Source organism: Arvicanthis niloticus, chromosome 6 (genome assembly GCF_011762505.2).
Source record: "Arvicanthis niloticus isolate mArvNil1 chromosome 6, mArvNil1.pat.X, whole genome shotgun sequence".
NCBI classification, from domain to species: Eukaryota; Metazoa; Chordata; class Mammalia; order Rodentia; family Muridae; genus Arvicanthis; species Arvicanthis niloticus.
This window is the reverse complement of record NC_047663.1, coordinates 70,569,836-70,589,696: the sequence shown is the minus strand read 5'-3', so window position 1 is coordinate 70,589,696 and position 19,861 is coordinate 70,569,836. Positions and strand designations below refer to the sequence as shown.

Below are 19,861 nucleotides of genomic sequence, written 5' to 3'. Positions count from 1 at the left end.
GGGGGGGGAGACCAAAAAAACTTGGAGATAGTCTCACTGTGTTAGCCCTAGCTTGTAGAAACATAATTCTTGCCGATGTCCTCTGACCCCCATTTGCCAGGTGGTATGCCCAGATTCACAATGAAAATAAACATTAAAATTCAGTGCTGGGCTTAGTGGCACATGCCTTTAATCCAAGTACTAGTAAGGCAGAGCAGAGGCAGGCAGATCTCTGACCTCTAAAGAAATGCTCTGGCCCTTACACATAAATGTATTACACTTGTCTATTAGGCTACCTTCTGCATTTCAGCTTGAGCAGCATTGGCTGGGGAGCACCTGTACCTTTGCTCAGGCTAGAAGGTACAAGCTAGACCAGGCACTGAAGCTCTAAACACTGGTGACTTGGATCCATTGTGAGAAAGTAATTGTTACTTGGTATGGAGGTGAAGCTGAGGAAAGGATAAGGGAGAAGACATTTGAATGGCATGTGTGTGCTAGGTGTTGGTAGGTGCGACTTGTGTTTTTACTGAAGGATCAGCAGCATGGAAATGGGAGGTGTTACTCTGCTTCCTTTGTTTTGTGCACAGATGAAAAGGTGTCACACAAGTGACTAATGCTCCCAGCAAGCCGGAGGTTATTTACAGTATATGAACTTGGTGGGAAAACTGGGTCTTGTTTGAGGTTAGAAAATGGGTTCAGGTAGAAAAGGAGCAGACAACTTTAGCTGTTTTTCACTGTGTCTGTTTTCTCGCTGGGTTTAACTTGAGCTTGGGAGCTATTAACAGGCCTGATTTTAAAGCCTGAATTACTCTCAGGGTAAATGGGGGTTGGGGAAGAGGCAGGGGTCTAATTATATCTTTCTCATCTGCAAAACATGGAAAATCAAAGTAAAGCACCAGTACCAGCACTGACTGAAATGGGAGGCAGGAGATACAGACCTGGATTGGTTGGGCTGAGTCTAGACAATAAACAGGTCAGGGAATTGGTAAGCAGTGAAGGTGTCATTTATGAACAAGGGGATTAGGTATAGAAGGGTGGTAAAGTACAAGGGCTGGAAGACAGGTGGACTGATTGCTGTGTGTGGCTAGATGTTACAATACTTATTCTAGTCATCAGGCCAGCAATATGGCTCATTGAGTAAAGGTGTTTACTGTCGAGCCTAATGACCCGAGTTTGATCCCTGGATGCCACATGGTAGAAAGAACTAGTACACTCCCATCTGACATGCACTGCAAGTCTCTCATGTAGCTACATGGTCCTGATGGATAGTTCAACTTTGTCATGGTGTAGAAGTACATGTATAGCCAGTTTTCAGTAAATTACTGAGATAACCCACTATCTATAAAATAGGCTTTGTATGTTTTGTTGGACATGGTGGCACATGCTTGTAATTCCAGTACTTGGGAGGCAGATGCAAGAGGATAAGTTCAAGGCAAGTCTTGGCTACATTTGAATTTGAGACCAAACCAGGCTATTTGAGACTTTGTGTCAAAACAAAAAGTTTGTTAGCCATTTGCTTTTTTTTTGCAAGCTCAGTGTTTTGAGAACTTTCAAGGCCGGCTAAGAAGAGGCTGTACTATGGTAATTATTGGCTCATATCTACTTGACTGCAATGTGGATATAACCTCACTTTGAGTCAGGCATCTGTGTAAGTAACTCACTTAGACTTCAGGCTTTGGTGGAGCAGCCTGAGTCCAAGCAACACAACAGCTGAAGAGTTCAAACCCAGCAGGCCCTCCACCCCAGGTCTTACCGAGCCCTCCACAGGCAAGCTGGAGGTACAAGAGTGAAAAATAAAGGATTTTATTGCAGGGCTGACAGTAGGTGTTGGCAGGGGCATGATGGCAAATGCTGGATGCTGAAGCAGACAAGGCACACTGACAGACCCATAAGGTTCAAAGCACAGCAGAAATCAATCAAGGTTTCTGTGGGACGTGGGTAGGAAAGAGAAAGGATTCTGTACTAGTGCAACTGCTGTACAACAGGTTAATCCTTTGAAAAATGAAAGTGACAGTAGCAAAATCATGAAGTTGCACCTGTACCAAAGCCACGACTTAACCGAGGACACAGAAATGTCTGTCTAGAGGAGCTGGCTCCATAGAAACCATAGGAAGGTGCTCAGCTGCCACTTGGCGCTGTCTTCCAGGCTGACGGCCTGGCGTTTCATTCTTTCCTCTGATTTTCTTGGGTCCCTACAGGTCTCTGGAGATCCCAAGTTTGGCACTGTACCTGAGGCTTTCCTCCACTCTGAGATGGAGGCCAACAGGCTAAGGTCCCTGCTGGTGGGGCTCTGATGGCTTCAGGAAGCTGTGGAGGAGCAGCGCTGAAGTAGCAGGGTATGACAACTGTCACATACACGCACTGGCTTAGGGTAGGAGGGCAGAGCCAGCTCGTTGCTAGAGCAGGTGTTGCAGAAAATGTGGCCACAGTTTCGGCAGTGGTGCTAGAAGACAGGTCAAAGGCAGTTAAGACTACTGGGGAGGTGGGACGCTCCACATAGCATGCTTTGTAAACCGTGGCTTCTATGAATGGCTGTGGCGTAGACCCACCCCTGTGCCTTTAGACAGCCTCTACTGAGTTAGTCAAACAACTGGTCCTGCTGCACAGAGAGAGAGGGCTGCCAGTGGTATACATAGCAGCTCTACACAGAAGCTTGCTGCCCCACCCATGCCAGTCATTAGAGAATTCGGGGCAAGGGCCTCCAGCAGACCAATGGGCAGAGCTGTAGTGAAAAGCCAGGCTTTTCCAGGGAACCAAGGAGTGGCTCCTACATACCTTTCTCCGGGAGATGGAGAAGTCCTTCTCACACTGCTTACAATGTGTTGCCTCATCATCTTTCAACCATGTGTGACCCTGAGGAAGAAAGAACACCTGAGAACTCCACCTCATGTCTGTCCCTGGCTGGCTGCATCTACAATCTTGTGACTGCTGAATTTTCTTTCCAGGCCTTGCTTTACCAAATGATAAAGTCCATTCTCTCATACTGGCTGCAGGTGGAATTCACATATCCATATAAAGTGCCTGCTCTTAGCATTGTGGCCTCCATCAAGGCGTGATTCACCCAAGATACTCCCCTGTCCTTTAGTTTGTTTTGAGATGGTTTCTCTGTGTAGCCCTGGCTGTCCTGAAATTCTCTCTACAGACCAGTTTGGTCTTGAACTCACAGATCCGACTGCCTCTGCTTCCCAAGTGCTGGGATTAAAAGTGTTGGCCACCATCACCTGGCTCCCCTGTTCTCTTAAATTCCCTGTAGCTGAGGTCACCACAGTTAAACTCTGGTGCCTGCAATCTCATGTCTGGCCTGAGACATGACCCCATGGCTAGCTAAATTGACAGGAGGGAAGGCTAGCCAGATCTGAGCTAGGCTCACACAAGTGACATGGACTTCTGCAGAGAGGCAATGTGCAGGAGAGGGATGCTTTCAGTCCAGCGAAGCTCTTCTGCACACCCAGCCCTAGGTCTTCAAACGGCCTTGGGAGACAGCTTAGCTACTTTACATAAATGAAAATGGAGGCTCTGGAAGAGGATGTCTTGCAAGTTTTTACTGGTAAAAACTGACCTGAAATGTATTTTCCCTTAGGAATTCTGTAGGTGATCAGAAGGGTAAAGGGCCCTTTGACACACCCTTTACTAGAGAAGCAGGCTGCTGGGGCTACCTAAAGTACCCACCCTTATTCTAGAAAGCCCTTCTGGAGCTGTCTGCGGCTACTGTCACACAAACACCGCATAGCAAGACGGAGACAGGAAGCTCCCAACAACTCCAATCAAGGCGCTGCATTAAAGAGCAGGAGCAGCCAGGGATCCACATTTCTGCTGGGCTAGAGGCGGTTGCACCTCCCACCTTTGAAGGAGCTCCTTTCTGCCTTTCTGTCTCTGCTCTGCTGTGGCAACTGGGTGAGACAGGCCTCTCTACCTGGCACCTTGTGTACATACAGAGCAGAGCCCCTGTCGTCTGCTAACTTTTCAAGCACACAGAAGGTTAGACAGCCAACAGGCATAGCGCCTACCAAGAGCTTGGGCTTAGGGCTAGGGTCTTAGAAGAACAGGCACCAGCAGATCAGCCTCCAGCTCATGCCTGTAGCACTGTCATCTCAGACATCCTGTGCACTGTGCTGTCACTATGGCGTGTGTGTTTGGAGAAGGGGGGCACTTTCAGCAGTCTATATTTTTAATGAGACAGTCTCACTATGTAACTCTAGCTAGAGTGGAGCTTGCTATGTAAGATTAGGCTAGCCTTCAACTTAGTGATTTGTGGGCCTTTGCCTCCAAAGTGCACTGCACTACACTCAGCTGTGACTTTGCTGGTATATGTAATTTTATCTAATACCTTCAGTGCCTTATTTACTTCCTTTATATCTTCCATCTTCAGCTTGGACCTGCAAAAATAAAGATAATTTTTTCAGCAGTGAAAGATTAAGACACAGCTAGTGTACTGACTATGGCTGGGGGTGGGGTGGGATTAGGGGTGGGGGTACAGATGAACCCTGTAGTAGAAGGATGAAGCGGTGGTGCTTTAAAAATGCCCCCCATTTTTGTAGTTGTCTTTCACCCCCCTGGCTCATGTGTCTGCTAAGCATTGGGCTTTGTAGCCTATGAGGAAATTGTCAAGCCCACAAGGGTCAAAAGAACTGAAGTGGCTGCACATTATTAAAGAATGGTGAGTGAGCTCTGGAACTCTTGAATTCTAGCTTCTCTGTATAACTGTCCCTGCATGTAATGTACTTATGGTAAGGCCAGGAAGTACAGGCCTAACTGGCACTCTCAGTAGAGACTTCAATCTCCCAGGCTTTGTGGACGGTATCCAGCCCATTGGGTACTCCAGAAGGGGCAGGCTGAGAGGCTCCACTGACTCTCCATCCTTTAATGGATAAACAATTCCTTCACACAAAAGATAGGTTTGAACAAGGTTTAGGTTGGTAAAAGTACATCAGCAAAAACCACTGTGCTTTTCCACTTTACCTCCCCAGAGCTCGCAGACTTGGCTAGTTTAGCTAGCCACTTGCCCTGGGGGATAGTCTGCCTACCTGAGTGTTGGGGTTACAGGTGGATTACCCACCTGCTGGCAGTTTATGTAGCTGCTGGGATCCAAGCTCCAGTCCTCATGCTTGTATAGTGAATAAGTGCTTTATCCAATAAACTATCTTTCCAGTCCCAGGTGTAGTTTAGGCTGGCCTCAACTTTGTAATCTTCCTGCCTCCACCTCTTTAGCATTTCCTATCAGTATGTGTTACCACAACTGGCACAGGCCTTTTGGGTCCCCTGCCCCCCAGACTTGGAAGTGCAGGCTGGTGCAGGGACAGGGATTGTAGCCCAGTGGCTAGAGCCCTTTATTTTTACTTTTGTGTTTTATTTATTTACTTTTTTGAGATAGGGTCTCAGGTTCCAGGCTGACCTGGAGTTTAATATGCATACCAGAGTAGTCTCAAACTCACAGAGATCTATCAGCCTCCGCCTCCCAAAATGCTGGCATCAACAGTGTCCTCCACCATGCCTGGCAATTACTCCCAAGTAATTAGGGACAAGTTAAAATTCATTAAGTAGACCAGGCTGACCTTGAACTCACAGAGATCCACCTGCCTCTGCCTCCTGTGTGCTAGGATTAAATGTATGTGCCACTACAGCTAGCCTTGGGCCTTCTTAAAAAGGTGATTTGTCTTCAAAGTCTTAGATCGATAGGTGTCGAAGGGGGTAGATTTCTGAGAGAGAGGCTGAAATAAGCCAGAGCTTAAAAATAGCATCAAAACAGTCGGAAAACCACCATGGCCTTAGTTACTGACCTGCAGGTAGCCCCTTCCCTGTCAAGCTGCAGAAAAAGGCCAGCAGACTGACTGGACCAGAGGCTGTCCTGGCATGGGCTTGCAGGAAGGGGAGATAGGGTGAAGTGGCTACTTGGGCAGTCCTGTCTGGGTTGCATGTACACTTAACTCTGGCATAGCCACACAGCATGGCTTTGAGGGACACAGTGACTGAGCATCTCCAGGTAGGATTCCAAAGCTAGGTCAGGTGGTAGTACAGAGACAGCCCCAAAGACAGAAACCCACATCTTTGAGGACTACTATGTGTGACTCTGCTTTGTGCTCATCCATTGTGGGGGCAGGCAGAAGGAAACCCCAGGTATAAACCCAAGCAGTCCCCTCCAGCCGGCTCCACATCTGCTTCTGGTGAGTGCTGCCTAAGGAGTCCACCTGTGCTTGGCATGGGGACAGACACTTGGCCTTGTCTTTGTTCAGGAAGAGTAGGCTGGAGTGGGGAAAAGGGCGGAACATGGTAAGTACCGGGGGGATCGGGGGGATCGTGTAGAGAAGGTTAGGGCTCAGGGTGGGGTGTGGCCCATCAGTAGCCCCGTGCATCTCCAGAAAGAGAATAAGTGAATAGCCTTTGTTTGCATCTGAGAGAGGACAAAGGCAGACTGTTCTCCTTTCTTAGTAATAGGAGGCTTTCCATCTAGCATGGTGGGGCCTGCTCTAATCCTGATATGGAGACTTCAGAAAGAGGACTAGAAGTTCAAGGCTAGCCTGTGCTACATAGTAAGACTGTACTGAACACTAAAGGCTGGGATGAAGCCCAGTGACAGGACACTTGTTCTGGGTTCAATCTCCAGTATCACATGTGTACAACCCTTGGGGCTGGAGAGGTAGATACTCAGTAGTTAAGAGCATCCACTGCTTTTCTAGGGGACCTGAGCCAGTTCCCAGCGTCCATGTCAAGCGGCTCACAATTGCCTGTAACCCCAGCTCCAGGGGACCCAATACCCTTGGCCTCTGAGGGCATTAGCACTTATGTACATACACTGCCTCCTCATACTTAAGGTTGTGCACATTCCCATACTTGAATTTTTCTAGCTTTATCTTGCTTGGTTCTCATCTCTAAACCTAACCTGGTCACAGTATCCTGGCTGTTTTGGTCACAATCCCCCCAAGGCTCTGGTCAGGAGGGGTACAAGAGGAACTTTTCCTCTCTTAGACCTGTGAGGTGACAAATCCACCAGGGTCTGGTCAAAGGACTAGGAACCACATAGCTGCCTCCTGAGGCCTGATTTCCTGGGAGGTCACCCCGGAAGAGCTAAGAGGCCTCCCAGCTGGCTCCTCCTGCACTGGGCCCAGAAGGTGCCCAGATCCAGCCTTGCATGTGGGTGGCTCTTACTGGCTAAGGTGCAGCCCCATCTCCTGGAGGGCTTGCTCCTGCTCCTCACAGACCTTCCGTAGCTCTGCCTTCTCGTCCTGGAGCTCCCGAAGCTCCTGAAATAAACAAGCCACATGTCACATGCATTGCATTGTCCTTTGTAGCAGATGTCAGGAGATGAAGCATGGGATGACTATGAGGTCTGGTTCTGCATCCTGGGATGACTTGAGCTTTGGGAAAAATGGGTCGCTAACCTCTGAGGAGAAGGTCATGTGCACAGGTTTTTGCTGAAAATGTTGACTGTCCTGTACCAGCTCTCCATATAGTAGCTGATCCAAAAAAAGACCAGCTGCAAGGGCACTGCCTGCTTACTGGGTAGCTGGCTTGGCTCTCCCCTAGACCTCTGCTTTTCTGTTTGCTCTTCCCAACCCCCTCTCCCCACTAGGCTCCCCTTGCCTTCGTTTTCACTCTCAAGTGTACTGCTCACCTCTTAGGACAGACTCTCTGTTGGGGTGTACACTGCTCCAGACACTGCTCCCACACAGAGGCAAGGGAGGGACTGCCTTTCATGGAGTTTCTGGAGAGGGCCCAGTGCTGAAGGCCGGGGTGTTGGCCACGGGCAGCTCTTACCTTCTTCAGGCCTTCTACTTGCTGCAGCTCCATCTGGAGCAGACAGGAGGTGTCTTTCTCACGTTGTAGTTCTCTCTGGAGAGCTTGTCTTTGTTCCTTTTCTGACTTCAGCTCTTTCTCTAGACCTGAGCTGTTGTTTCCCCAAAAGTGAACTATAGTTAGTTTCAGTGGGAGATTTCCATGGAAGTCCCACAATCTACCATACAAGATATGGGGAACTATCTGAATGACCACATGGACATCAAAACTTTTACATAGAGTGAAACCATGCTGCTGCCGCCTCTTCCTTCTCTATGGCTACCTGAGCCCCCAAAAGACTAGGAGCTGCCAAGTATGTACTTGGTTATGATGCCAATGAGAGGAAAACACTGATGATTATACAAGGACCCGAGCAGCAACAAAGCTCAGTATTGCTTGGCTTCTTACAGCCCACATTCAGTAGACGGGAAAATACCAAAGGGTGGGGAGAAAGGGACCAAGATCAGGGGTGAGTTTGGCTGGACCCTGACTCACCGTCGACTCCTGGAGCCTGCCTCAGTTCTCAAGTGTGAACCACGTTTGGGTGTTATACCTGACATACGCTCACATTAACCTATCCTTGCAAGGGTGAACTCAGGTGGGGGACTGGCGATTTCCTACTCTTGCTGGAAACAAAACGAAAGGTAGGAAGCCACCTCTTCCTGGTCCTCACAAGCTGACCCAGCAACGCCCAGATCCTCACCATTGGTCTCGCAGCTGAGACAGCTGTAGCTGCAGGGCACTGACCCTCCCACTGAGCTCCTGCTGCAGCTTGTGGCTCCGCTCTTCTGCCCTCTGCCTGGCCCGTTCCGCCTGCTGTAACCTGGAGGCAATGCCAAGCACACAGATTCCATCTTTGTAAGGAAAGGCTCACCTCTAGTAGCTAAAAACTTTCAGCTTGAGCTGTAACTTTCCCTCTCTCCTCCTCCCTCTTTCCTTCCTTCCTTTGTTCCTTCCTTCCTTCCTTTGTTCCTTCCTTCCTTCCTTCCCTCCTTTTTTTCTTGATATAGTATCTTGCTCTACAGCTTAGGTATGCCTTGAAGTTACTACTACCTAGTTCGGACTGGTTTCAAACTCATGATCTTCCTACCTTTGCCTCAGTGTACACCACACACAGGTGTGCACCACCACGCACAGCTCGTCACCTGATTGGGCATTTATATGATGGATGAATGGATACTCCTCCCCCCCCCCTTTTTTTTTTTAGTTTTCAAGACAGGGTTTCTCTGTTTATCTCTGGCTGTCCTGGAACTCAGACTAGGCTAGCCTTGAACTCAGAAATCTTCCTGCCCCTGCCTGGTGAATGCTAGGATCAAAGGCATGTGCATGTGGAGGTTAGAGGACTACCTGAGGCGTCAATCCTCCCTTCCATCTTACTGAGACAGATCCGTATTTGCCACTGTGTGCACAGGGCTTGCTGGTCCACAGACTGCCATGGACTTGCCTTTCTTGGCCTCCTGTCCTGCCATAGGCACTCCATTTTTATAGATCTGTGCTACTGCTCACGGCTTCATGTGGGTTCTGGGGATCTGAATTCAGGTCCTTATGCTTTCCCATGGCAAGTCCTGCTAACCGCAGAGCCATTTCCCCCAGCTCCATCTGTTTCTAGTTGAATTGTTTGGTTTGCTTGGTCCTTTATATAGTCTACTACAAGTTCATTGTCAGATATTATCTGCAAATTTCCACTAAAGTCATAAGAATTCCTTTTAATTCTTTTAACTACCTTTCACAGGATGAAAGTTTAAAGTATTATTTTATTGATATTTGTCTTAGTTAGGTTTTTATTGCTGTAAAGAGACACCATGACCAAGGCAACTCTTATAAGGAACAATATTTAATTGGGGCCAACAGGCTTACTGGTTCTGAGGTTCAGACCATTATCATCATGGCAGGAAGAATGGAGTGTCCAGGCATGCATGGCACTGGAGGAGTTTAGAATTATACATCTTGTTCCAAAGGTCAACTGGAGAAGACTAGCTTCCAGGCAGCAAGGAGGAGGGTATCAAAGCCCACTTCTACAGGAATGCCCTTCCTCCAACAAGGACACACTCCTAATAGTGCCATTTCTGAGGCCAAGCGTGTTCAAACCACCACAATATCATTATTTTTTTTTTTTCTTTTGGATTTTTGAGACAAGCTTTCTCTGTGTAGCCCTGGCTGTCCTGGAACTTACTCTGTAGACCAGGCTGGCTTTTAACTCAAGAGATCCACTTGCCTCTGCCTTCTGAGTGCTGGAATTACAGGCTAGTGACACCTTGCCTAGTTTAGAATTTTGATACAGTCTAAATTCTTGCAGTTTTTCTCTTAAAGGTTGTGGTGGTTGAACAGAAATGGCCCACATAGGCTCATGTATTTGTATGCGTGGTCATTTGGGAGAGGCACTGCCTGGCAGGCGGGGATTAGGAGACGTGGCTTTGTTGGAGGAAGTGTATCACTGAGAGTGGGCTTTGGGGTTTCAAATGCTCAAGCCAGGCCCAGAATGTCTCTCTCCCTGCTGCCTGCAGATCCAGTTGTAGAACTCTCAGCTCCTTCTCCAGCACCATGTTTGCCTACCTGCCTGCCTGCCACCATGCTTCCCACCATGCTGATAATGGACTAAACTTCTGAAACTGTAAGCCAGCCCCAGTTAAATGTTTTCCTTTTTAAGAAATGTCATGGACATAGTGTCTCTTCATGGCAAAAGAAACTGTAACTAAGACATAGGTCATGTAGAGTTTCCTGTTTCCTTCTAAAAGACTTACAGTTTTTGGTTTTACATTGAAATTTACTATCTCCTTTGAGGCACCTGTTGTATCATATTAGAGGCGTGGGTTGAGAGGCATTGTTTGCAGATGAGGTACCAATTGCTCTGACACTATTTAGCAAACAACCTTTGTTTGGCATCAGCATCTCTCAAAAAGCAGCTGGCCACATCTGTGAAGGTCTGTTTGGGATGCTATCATTTTTTTTAAAATTTATTTTTGTGAATATATCTGTGTGTTGTGTGTTGGAGTCCGCAGAGGCCAGATGATCTCACAGAGCTGGAGTTAAAGGTCATTATGAGCCACACAATACAGGTGCTGGGAATGAACTGGGGTCTTCTGCAACAATAGTAAGTGCTCTTAACTGCTGAGCCATCTCTTAGTTCCTGGAACTCTATTCTGATCCACTGCTGATCTGATATTTGTATATGACAGTGGTAATCCACTCTTTGTCTAATTTCAAATCCTGAGAGAACACTCTGATGGAGTGGTCAAAAGCCTGACTGACTGACAACTGACTGAAAGACAGAACACTGCTTAGGCCAGGCTGCTATATCCCAAGGCAGAGGATGGCCAAGGAAGAATAGTCATCCCAACTTTGCTGTACTTTTCAGTGGGAGTCTATCTCTAGGCCCGAGGATGCTCAGAACCTTCCAGAGATGCCTGTCAACCAGGGACGTGATTACCTTTCCTCCATCTGGTTCATGCTGGACATCACCTGAGTGGTTTTTCCTTCAAAAGACGCGATGGCTTCATTCTTCTGCTGTAAACTGCTCTCTGCACTCTATCAAAGCAAGGAGAGGGGGTTGTAAGCTGCTTACCTCTCCTCCACACCTCTGCATGATGTGCAGGCCTCACTGTTAACACATACTCTATGACACTCTCAAGAGTATTTCAATAATGGCTGTTCTTCCCTAGAGCCCAGGAAGACAAACTAGGTCAGACTCCAGCTTTGGCAATGGAAGAAAAAAGGGTCAGGTACTGGGGTTGGCTCGCTGCAGTCAGTGTGAACTCTGCTCCTGAGTATCCTCAGAGCCTGAGTGTACCTGCCAGTTCATGTGTCCCCTGGAAGGTTCTCAGGGAGGCCCTGTCAGCCTCAGTTTCCTATCAAGAAAGGGACACTCAGAGGAGAAGAGACTGCCTGGGGGCTGAAGAGCCAGTCAGAGGCATGGCAATTCCTCAGCCATGTCTGTGAGACGCACTGTGTCCTGGTTTTAATCAGAACAGGTACCCAGGAAGCAGGAAGGAACACTTTGTAGTCATGAAAGACATGTTGTAAAGGAAGAGGCTACAGAGAGGCTGCAGGAAGGAAGTCCTAAGGAACACAGATGGTGCTCTCAGGTGGACGCTTACACTAAGGAAAGCACTCAAGAAAACAAAACAGCGCGCTGCGTGTAGTTCAGCTCAAACACAGAGCTACAGAGGAAATGCAGAGAAGACAGCATAATAAGGGCGAGGGGGATCTGCCTTATCAATGACACTTCTGACCCTAGTGTGGGGTGGTTCCGACATGATCAACCCTGATGCCACCTGGGTATTCTATGGCTTAATTCAGTCTAGTCTGTTAGACCCCAGTTCCTCTACGTAAGTCTAGGATTTTGGATGATCCGTTATTAATAAAACAGAGAGATACAGACACACGTGTAGACCCAGACCCTGACAGTCATGCAAAGCAGTGATCACGAGGGAGACCTGCATTCACTGAAATTAGGAGGGAAATGACCAGAGCCTGTGACAGAGGTGACAGTACTGCCAATGACTCAAGAATCTGCTATGAGAAATACTTAAGAATATGGTTCCTATTACAAGCACCAGGCTGGCAAACTGATTCCAGCAAGAGGCTGGCCATCAAAGCTGTTTATCCTCAAGAAGGACACACTCCCTGAACTCCTTCAGAATGTGGCCAAGGATCGTGGTGGCCCTCTGGTGACACAAAAGTCCTTTCAGAAGAAGAAACAAAGTCCACTGTTCAGGACTGTGGTTTTGGCAGTTCCTACTCAGACAGTGTGCTTGTCTCTTTTCCAAATTGGTCCTCTACACTGCATAATCTGTTTCTACCTCATCATCATAGGCTGTGATAGGCCAATGTGAGATGGACAGTTGGCTTCTAGCTCATGGGTCATGTGGGCAGCTGGAGAGTTCCTGGCCAATAGCCAGAGTCTGTGGCCTTTGAGGAGGATGCAGCGTCTGGACGGAACCTCCCAGCAGCAATCTTGGGCCTAACTATAGACAGACAATTATATGCCCACCAACAAATATTCTCTTTCACCAGGCTGCAGCCCAGAAAAGATGGAGCTCCTAGAGCCCTGCAGCTCCAATGATCACCATCCCCACGGAGCATTCCAGAGGCAGTGTGCACAGCCTCCCTCTCACTTGGAGACAGGATGTGTCTGGCTGGCTCTAAAGGCTCCTTTTCCTCTTCTCTCTCAGAGGCACAACTGGAAGGCTGCTGAGGTCTCTGAGTGACTGTAGGGCTCACCCTGTCACAGAGGAACTTCCATGTTCAAAGATTCTAGTAGATTATTAGAGCACTTTTCCCTTACACACACTACTATGTCTCTGCATGAGCCAAAACCTGAAAAAACTGTAAAAACTTAAAACAGATGGTTTGTCAAGAGAGCCCGGCACCCACACTGGGCGGCTCACAAATGCTCTAAGGAATCTGAGGTATTTGGCCTTCTCAGGTACTTGCATACACATGTGTGCATACACTCACACAGACACACATGTATGCACATACATAAAAATAAACCTTTAAAAATAAATATATGCAGCAGACACAGCAGTGCACACTTCTAACCCCAGCATTCAGAAGGCAGAAGCAGATGGAACTCTGAGTTTGAGGTTAGCCTGGTCTATGTTGTGAGTTCCAGTGCAGCCGGGGCTATATTTGAGGCCCTGTCTCAAACAAACAAACAAACAAACCAAAACACTACAATAACATGGGAGCTGAGGATTAGGCTTGTCTGTACACTCTGAAGGAAGAGAGCACTGGAAGGCATCAGTGGGTGTGGTGTGTGTGTGTGTGTGTGTGTGTGTGTGTGTGTGGTACAGACCCAAGGCCAGCTCTCACCTGAACTTTGTGAAACATCTGTAAGTTAATTGCTTTGACTTCCTCCAGCTGCTGGCGGAGGGCAACGAGTGTGTCCTGCTTCTCATGGGTGTCCTTCTCCAGTAGCTTCATGGCAATTTCCATCTCCGTCTTCATTCCAATCTGGAGCTCTAGTTCCTTTTCCAGCTCCTGTAAACACATGTACAAGGGGAAGCACTGAGGCAGAGGTGGGGTCATATTCAGTGAAGGTGGGAGTGTGGGCAGTGACTGTGAGTCACTGCAGGACAGGGCAGGAGTGCAGGGGAAGGAAAGTCTGATGGAATTACATTCATTCATTCATTCTCTCCTCCTTCCCTCTCTCCTTTCCTCTGTCCCTCCTCTCCCTTCTCTTTCCTCTTTTGTTCCTCTCTCTTCCCTCTTTTCAGTTTGGAGAAGTCTAACTGTGTAACCTAGGCTGGCCTTTAACTCATAATCCTCCTGCCTCAGCTCCTGAGTTATTGGGAGTGCAGCACCACCACACCTGGCTCTTTGTCCCCCTTTTCTTATGGTGGAGTGAAAGCTGGCTTTGTATCAAGTCAATGCTGGAGTGAACTTTTTGTGCACCATGTAAAGGTTATCTCTGTATTATTCAAATACTGGTTTCTGTACTGGCAAGGATCTGATTACAGGCAGCTGCAGCACATCTTATAAACTCCCAACACCTTCTGATTGGTTTAAAAAAAGAGCTGATGGCCTACAGCAAAGGAGAGACTAGGTGGGAATTCCAGCAGAGATAGGAACTCTGGGGAAGAGCCAGGCTCAGGTAGAAGTGGAGGAGGTAAGAAGCCACGTGGTGGAATGTAAACTAATATAAGTGGGTTAACTTAAGTTATAAAAGCTGGCTGGAACTAGCCTAAGCTAACAAGGCCTGAACTGTCATAATTAATAAAAAGTCTTTTGTCATTACTTGGGAAGCTGGTGGGCCGAGATAATCCAGAGATATGTGGCCTTCAACGTTGGGCGATGCACACTGACTTGGCAACATGAGCCTGGAGTTCTAGAAGTCAGGTTGTCTCAAACTAGAAAACAGAACCCATGTACTGCAGGATCCCTTAGCTTGTGGCTGAGTACCAGCAGACCTCAGGGAGCAAGACTAGAGTGTCTGAATACTTTGGGCTTTATCATGGAACATTTACCACCATTCTGAAATAGCTCTTTCTATCCTGGGTACCTCAGGACACAGTGTCCCATATGCATTCCAGGAAGCCAAGACAAGAAAACACACAGGAGAACTGGGCTCAAAAGGGAACTGCTGCTACCAGTGCACAGTGTGGAAACAAGTGGGCCAGGGGCCAGAGCCTGTGGCAGAGGAGCCAGAACTGGTCTCATAGCAGCCGCTAGAGAAGACTCAGACGATGGGAACAGACACAGATGATGACACAGAACTGCAGGGCAGACATGAGCTAAAAAGGACAATTTCCGGCTTTCTAGGAGTGCCGGCAGGTGTGAGCATGCATGTGGGGTGTAGACAGGTTTCATCTGGAGGGCAGCTGACAGACTCTTCCTAAGGCCCTGGGTCTCACCAGTCGGACTTTCTTCTCCTCCTTCAGCTGTTTCCACACATCGCTGTACATTTCATCCAGGCCCTGCCGGGTCTGCTTGTAAGTCTCCAGTTCAACTTTGGTGTCCTGTTTTGTTATCTGAATGAAACAAGAACACCAAGAATGACTGGCTGTTGGAAAGTGGACTAGCGACAATACACTTCAAACTATATCACAATCCTTAACAACAACAAAAGGATAATTTCCTACCCTTTAAACATGATGGATCTTAAAGATGTAATAACCTGAAAGACGAAGGATGCCAGCAGACCAATACATTTTGTATGGCTGTGCAACAGTGTCTCACTATGTACCTCAGGCAGGACTTGAACTTGTGATCCTCTTGCTTCTGCCTCTTTAAAGATAGACTCACAGGTGCGCTATTACATGTGGATAACCCAACAGAGTTTTATAACAAGTTAAATGGTGTAATGGTTTAGTTAATTTTCTTTACAACAGGACAAGAATTCCTGGGGGGAAAGGCTGCTATTCGAACCGAACCATCACATTGCATTTACTACCATTCTCACCTAGCGCTGTGGTAACTCAGACCTGAACTCTACCTGTAAGCCACCAGGTGAGGCAGAGCGCCAACCTGGAACCTTACAGATGCAGTGCAGGAGGAACAAAGTGCTAAAACAGTGTAGAAGGAAGGCTGTGCCCAGCCATTAGGCCAGGGACAGAATGACAGCCCACTCAGCACTGAGCCAAAGTTAAAAGAACAAACTGGAACCCCGGAGTACTGCTCATACAAGACACCTTTTCTACACCCTGGAGACCGGGGCAGTTAAACCATAGCTGGCCTCGCTCTTTGGAGGCTCAACATGAGCTTACTCAGCGACCAGGCAGTGGCAACAGTGAAAGCAACTCTTCTGCACAGCACAGGCTCCGGTCTTTCTTCCCCAGAAAAGCCAGGATGGCCACCATTTCCACAGGTCATCTAGAGAGGTCTAAAGCATCCTCAAGGACATGTGCAGGTGATCTGTGACTGTGAGGACATTTTATACAAGAGACTCACTATTCTTAGGGGGACCCGAAGCTTTCCTGCTGATGCCAAGGATCAACTACAAGCTTGAAACTAATGGGGTGTGTGTGTGTGTGTGTGTGTGTGTGTGTGTGTGACACAGAGAGAGAGAGAGAGAGAGAGGAGAGAGAGAGAGGAGAGAGAGGGAGACAGAGAGAGAGAGAGAAGAGAGAGAGAGAAGAGAGAGAGAGAGAGAGAGAGAGAGAGAGAGAGAGAGAGGAGAGAGAGAGAGAGAAAGACCGCCCGGTTGTTAGGTCAGCCTCTCACCTCCACGCTCTTCTCGCTTCTTTCTCGAATTAATTCATTCTGTTCTCTCAGCTGCTGCTGTTCTTCTTGTAGGGAACAAATTCGGTCTGTTGCAGCTGAAAGCTGATTAAGAAAGATTTCTTACATTTTTTTTAACATCAAAATTAATCTTGCTGCCCATATTAAGAGTTGACACTTACTTGGCTTTACAATTTATAACACACCTTAACACCTGTATTTTATTTCCTTGCTTTAAATAGGAAATGTATGGTTCAAACTTCCAGAGACATTGATGCAGTAAAACCTCTGCTGCACCCGCCCTATCCTGGCTTTCTGTACCCTCTCCAACTTTTTCCCACATTGCAAAATCAGTTACTTCATGCTTCATGTGAGTGGAAATTTATGTACATACACATACAAATTATCCACTACTACAAAAGCACCAAACAGAAATCTGCCATTACTCAAACATTTAGAATAGCTTTTAATGACTTGAGAAATTCTTTTACCAACAGAGGGAGGACATGTTGTATGGTACACTCTCATCGGTAAGTTAAGAAAATCAAGCCCCAAATGTGTAAAATGAGGACTATTTATGCTATGAGAAGCAGAGAGATCTCAGAGTGTTTTCTTGTTTCTTGGGATGAGGTCTCACTGTGTCGCTACTGGCTGGCTTGGAACTCACAGAGACACGCTTGCCTCTGCCTTCCAAGTACTGAGATTAGCACAGCGTGCTACCACTCCTAGCCCCATTTGTTGTTGCATGTGTGTACACACCCTTGCCTGTGCATGCACATGTGAATGCCAGAGGTTGACAGTGGGGGTCTCCATTGTTCCACTGTAGTTTCTGAGGCAGGGTCTCTCCCTGAACCTGGAGTGTGCTGTCTGGCTAGGCTTGTTGGCCTGGCAAGCCCACAAATCTGCCTGTCTGTGCTTCCCAGCACTGGGGTTCAGGTACATGCGGTGGTGTGGGGCTTTGACTCAGGGGCAGGAGATGCCACCACAATTCCTCATGCTATGGAGCAAGCACTTTCCCACCAAGCCATCTCACCAGCTCTCATGTTCAGTTTCTTGATAAGCAGAAATATATTTTATTGTCAAGGGAGACTAAAGATTTTGGAGCAAAGAATCAAACTTAAGTCATCAGAAATAGGCCCCAGAGGAACCTTCTCTCCTGAGATGTGTCATCATGGCTTAAGGGAAGAATAGCTGGATTCATTCATGCGTGTGTCTAGTAAGCAAAGATCATGGGAGGCAAAGGAGATGGACAACACAGATGCCAACCCCTCCCTACTCCAGCTCCAGGCTCCAGCTTGCAGCTTCTCCAGAAGAAGGAGCAAGAAGTAAGCCATCTGTTCATTTTTCCTCAGTGAAGGGATCCTGAGACGCTGAACTGCCCTCTAAAACCCTTCAGAGTTCTCCTAAGACCCCAGATTAACTTTTCTCAGTAACTGCTGTGCCTAAGAAAGAACAGCCTAAGGCCCTGGAGGCTTTAGTTGTCAAAGGGGAAGAAGCAGGTGACAACTATCGGCTACTTCCTATTCCTCTGTGAACGTTTCTCTAAAGCAAGTGTTTTCCTACAGTCTGCTGAAGAAAACACCCAGCCCCTGAGTTTCAAGAGTACAATCAGATCTCCAGCTGAAGCTTGCCACCTGCCTGGGAGCAGTGCCTTGTTCCCAAGTTAACCAAGCCTCCAACCCCTCCCTTGCGAGTATTTATACCACAATAAACTAACTTAATTTCTACAACAAAATTATAAACATGGAGACTTGAGAATGAGGCTTAAAGACCTACATATCTCTGGGAGGCTCTAAGGCCTGCCTACCAAGCAAGGTATGTGGGCTAACTGAAGTGGCACCTCACATGACAATCCCCTGGGAATACTGTCTCTGTGTATTCTTCAACTAATGCAGTTCTGAGCCCCTCCCCTGAGAGCCCCTAAGGAGAGCAGCCCACAGTGAGCCTTGGTGGGTCCTTCACTTACAGACCCTGCCTGCTGCATCCCGCCTCCACACTTTAGGATGCACACTTTAGGGGCTCCTTCTTAAGCCCCTTCTCAAAGCTCTCCTCCTTCCTACTACCTGTGGAAAGTCTCAAGGCTGAGCAACCCCCCTCCTGCTAACAGGAGACAAGATGTATCCAGCAGGGAGATTGCCGGGCAGCGGGCAGCAAGCCTTCTTCCTCGGCCTCAGCCCTCCTTCTTCCTGTCCTTTCAGTCTCTCTCTTCCTAGTGAGAAAGCAGAGAAAGACCACACTGTGGGGAGACTGGATCTGTGTTCCTGAGAGGCCAAAGCAGAAGGGGTGGGCTGGGGTGCCTCTGGGGTAGTCTGTGTTCTCTGGGGCAGCAGGGAAGCATGTGACACTAAGGCAGAGGTGGATAGAGAAGAAAACTCCCATTTCACATCCACTTGATGGTATAGTGCATTGCCCCAGGTGATAAAACCGAGCTTGCTGGGAGCTGCCTCAAGATCAGCCTCAGTGTCTTACAGGAAACCCTCCCTACACAGTGGTGCACAGATGCTCTGTCTCCTGTGCAGTTCTGGGAGGCTTGCTTCCCTTCCTCCCAGTGAGATGCTATGGTCAGATGCACCAACTATCCCACCTCTTTCTCTCTCTCTTTTTCCTTCCTGTACAATGTATGGAACCCAGGGCCTTGCACACACTCGGCAAGCTCTCGTCATGGAGCACTCTGTACTTTTTGAGACAGGGTCTCCTTAAGTTGTTCAGGCTGGTTTTGAACTCATTCGCTAGCCCAGGCAGCTTTGAACTTGCAATCTTCTTGGCTCAGGCTCCCAAGTAGCTGGGATGACAGGCCTGGCTTATACCACTTCTCTTTTAACTTTGGGTCATTCTTTTGTTTAAGATAAAGTTACAAACCTCTTCTTGAAGCTTTGAGTTCGTCTTTTCCAAGCCATCTATCTTGGTCTGAAGATCCCCAACTGTGCAGCTATGGAGAATAAATACACGGGGTCAGCATAAACTTAAAACAGTGGACTGTTTTCCCACTGGTGAACGAGAAGGGATAGTCCTGACTTGCATGAAAGGAAAGGCTCAGGGCTGCTCAGAACTTGGGGGTAGGAATTCTCCATGTGTGTGAATATTAAAATGTTGTCAGCCTGATGTGATGGCACAAACCTTTAATCCCAGCACTCAGGAGGCAGAGGCAGGGTCCCTGTGAGTTCCAGACCAGCCTGCTCTACACAGTGAGTGCCAGGATAGCCAGGACTATGAGGAGAGACTCTGACATAACAACCCCAAAATAACAACAACAAAAAACTATTGTCAATAAACCTTATCCTCCAAATAATCTACGGATATAGCTATTCAGCTATAAAGAAAATATCTCCCTCTACTATAATAGATGAGAATAAAAAATATATTGGCACTCATATTAGGTCTTTAAAAATAGAAAAATTAAATTACATTTATTTACTTATTTGGCAGGGGTCACTTGCCACAGTACAGCTGC

The 19,861-nt window shown here is 47.6% G+C and overlaps 1 protein-coding gene across 3 annotated transcripts in view; it reads right to left on the bottom strand.

The window, feature by feature from the left end:
- Positions 1-1,766: 1,766 nt before the first annotated feature.
- The window catches only part of Rufy1 (RUN and FYVE domain containing 1), a 37,476-nt gene continuing 19,381 nt past the window's right edge, over positions 1,767-19,861 (bottom strand). For 2 of the 3 annotated variants that reach the window (XM_034506427.2, XM_034506430.2), the window contains 11 exons: positions 19,270-19,339; positions 16,414-16,515; positions 15,105-15,221; positions 13,564-13,731; positions 11,177-11,274; positions 8,453-8,572; positions 7,732-7,861; positions 7,123-7,217; positions 4,307-4,355; positions 2,755-2,832; positions 1,767-2,422 (listed from right to left, as the gene is read on the bottom strand). In XM_034506427.2, the coding sequence (XP_034362318.1) occupies positions 2,279-2,422; positions 2,755-2,832; positions 4,307-4,355; positions 7,123-7,217; positions 7,732-7,861; positions 8,453-8,572; positions 11,177-11,274; positions 13,564-13,731; positions 15,105-15,221; positions 16,414-16,515; positions 19,270-19,339 (1,171 nt within the window). In that variant the 3' untranslated portion in view covers positions 1,767-2,278. The remainder of the gene's footprint in view (positions 2,423-2,754; positions 2,833-4,306; positions 4,356-7,122; positions 7,218-7,731; positions 7,862-8,452; positions 8,573-11,176; positions 11,275-13,563; positions 13,732-15,104; positions 15,222-16,413; positions 16,516-19,269; positions 19,340-19,861) is intronic. The other variant, XM_034506429.2, reaches the window with a different exon arrangement.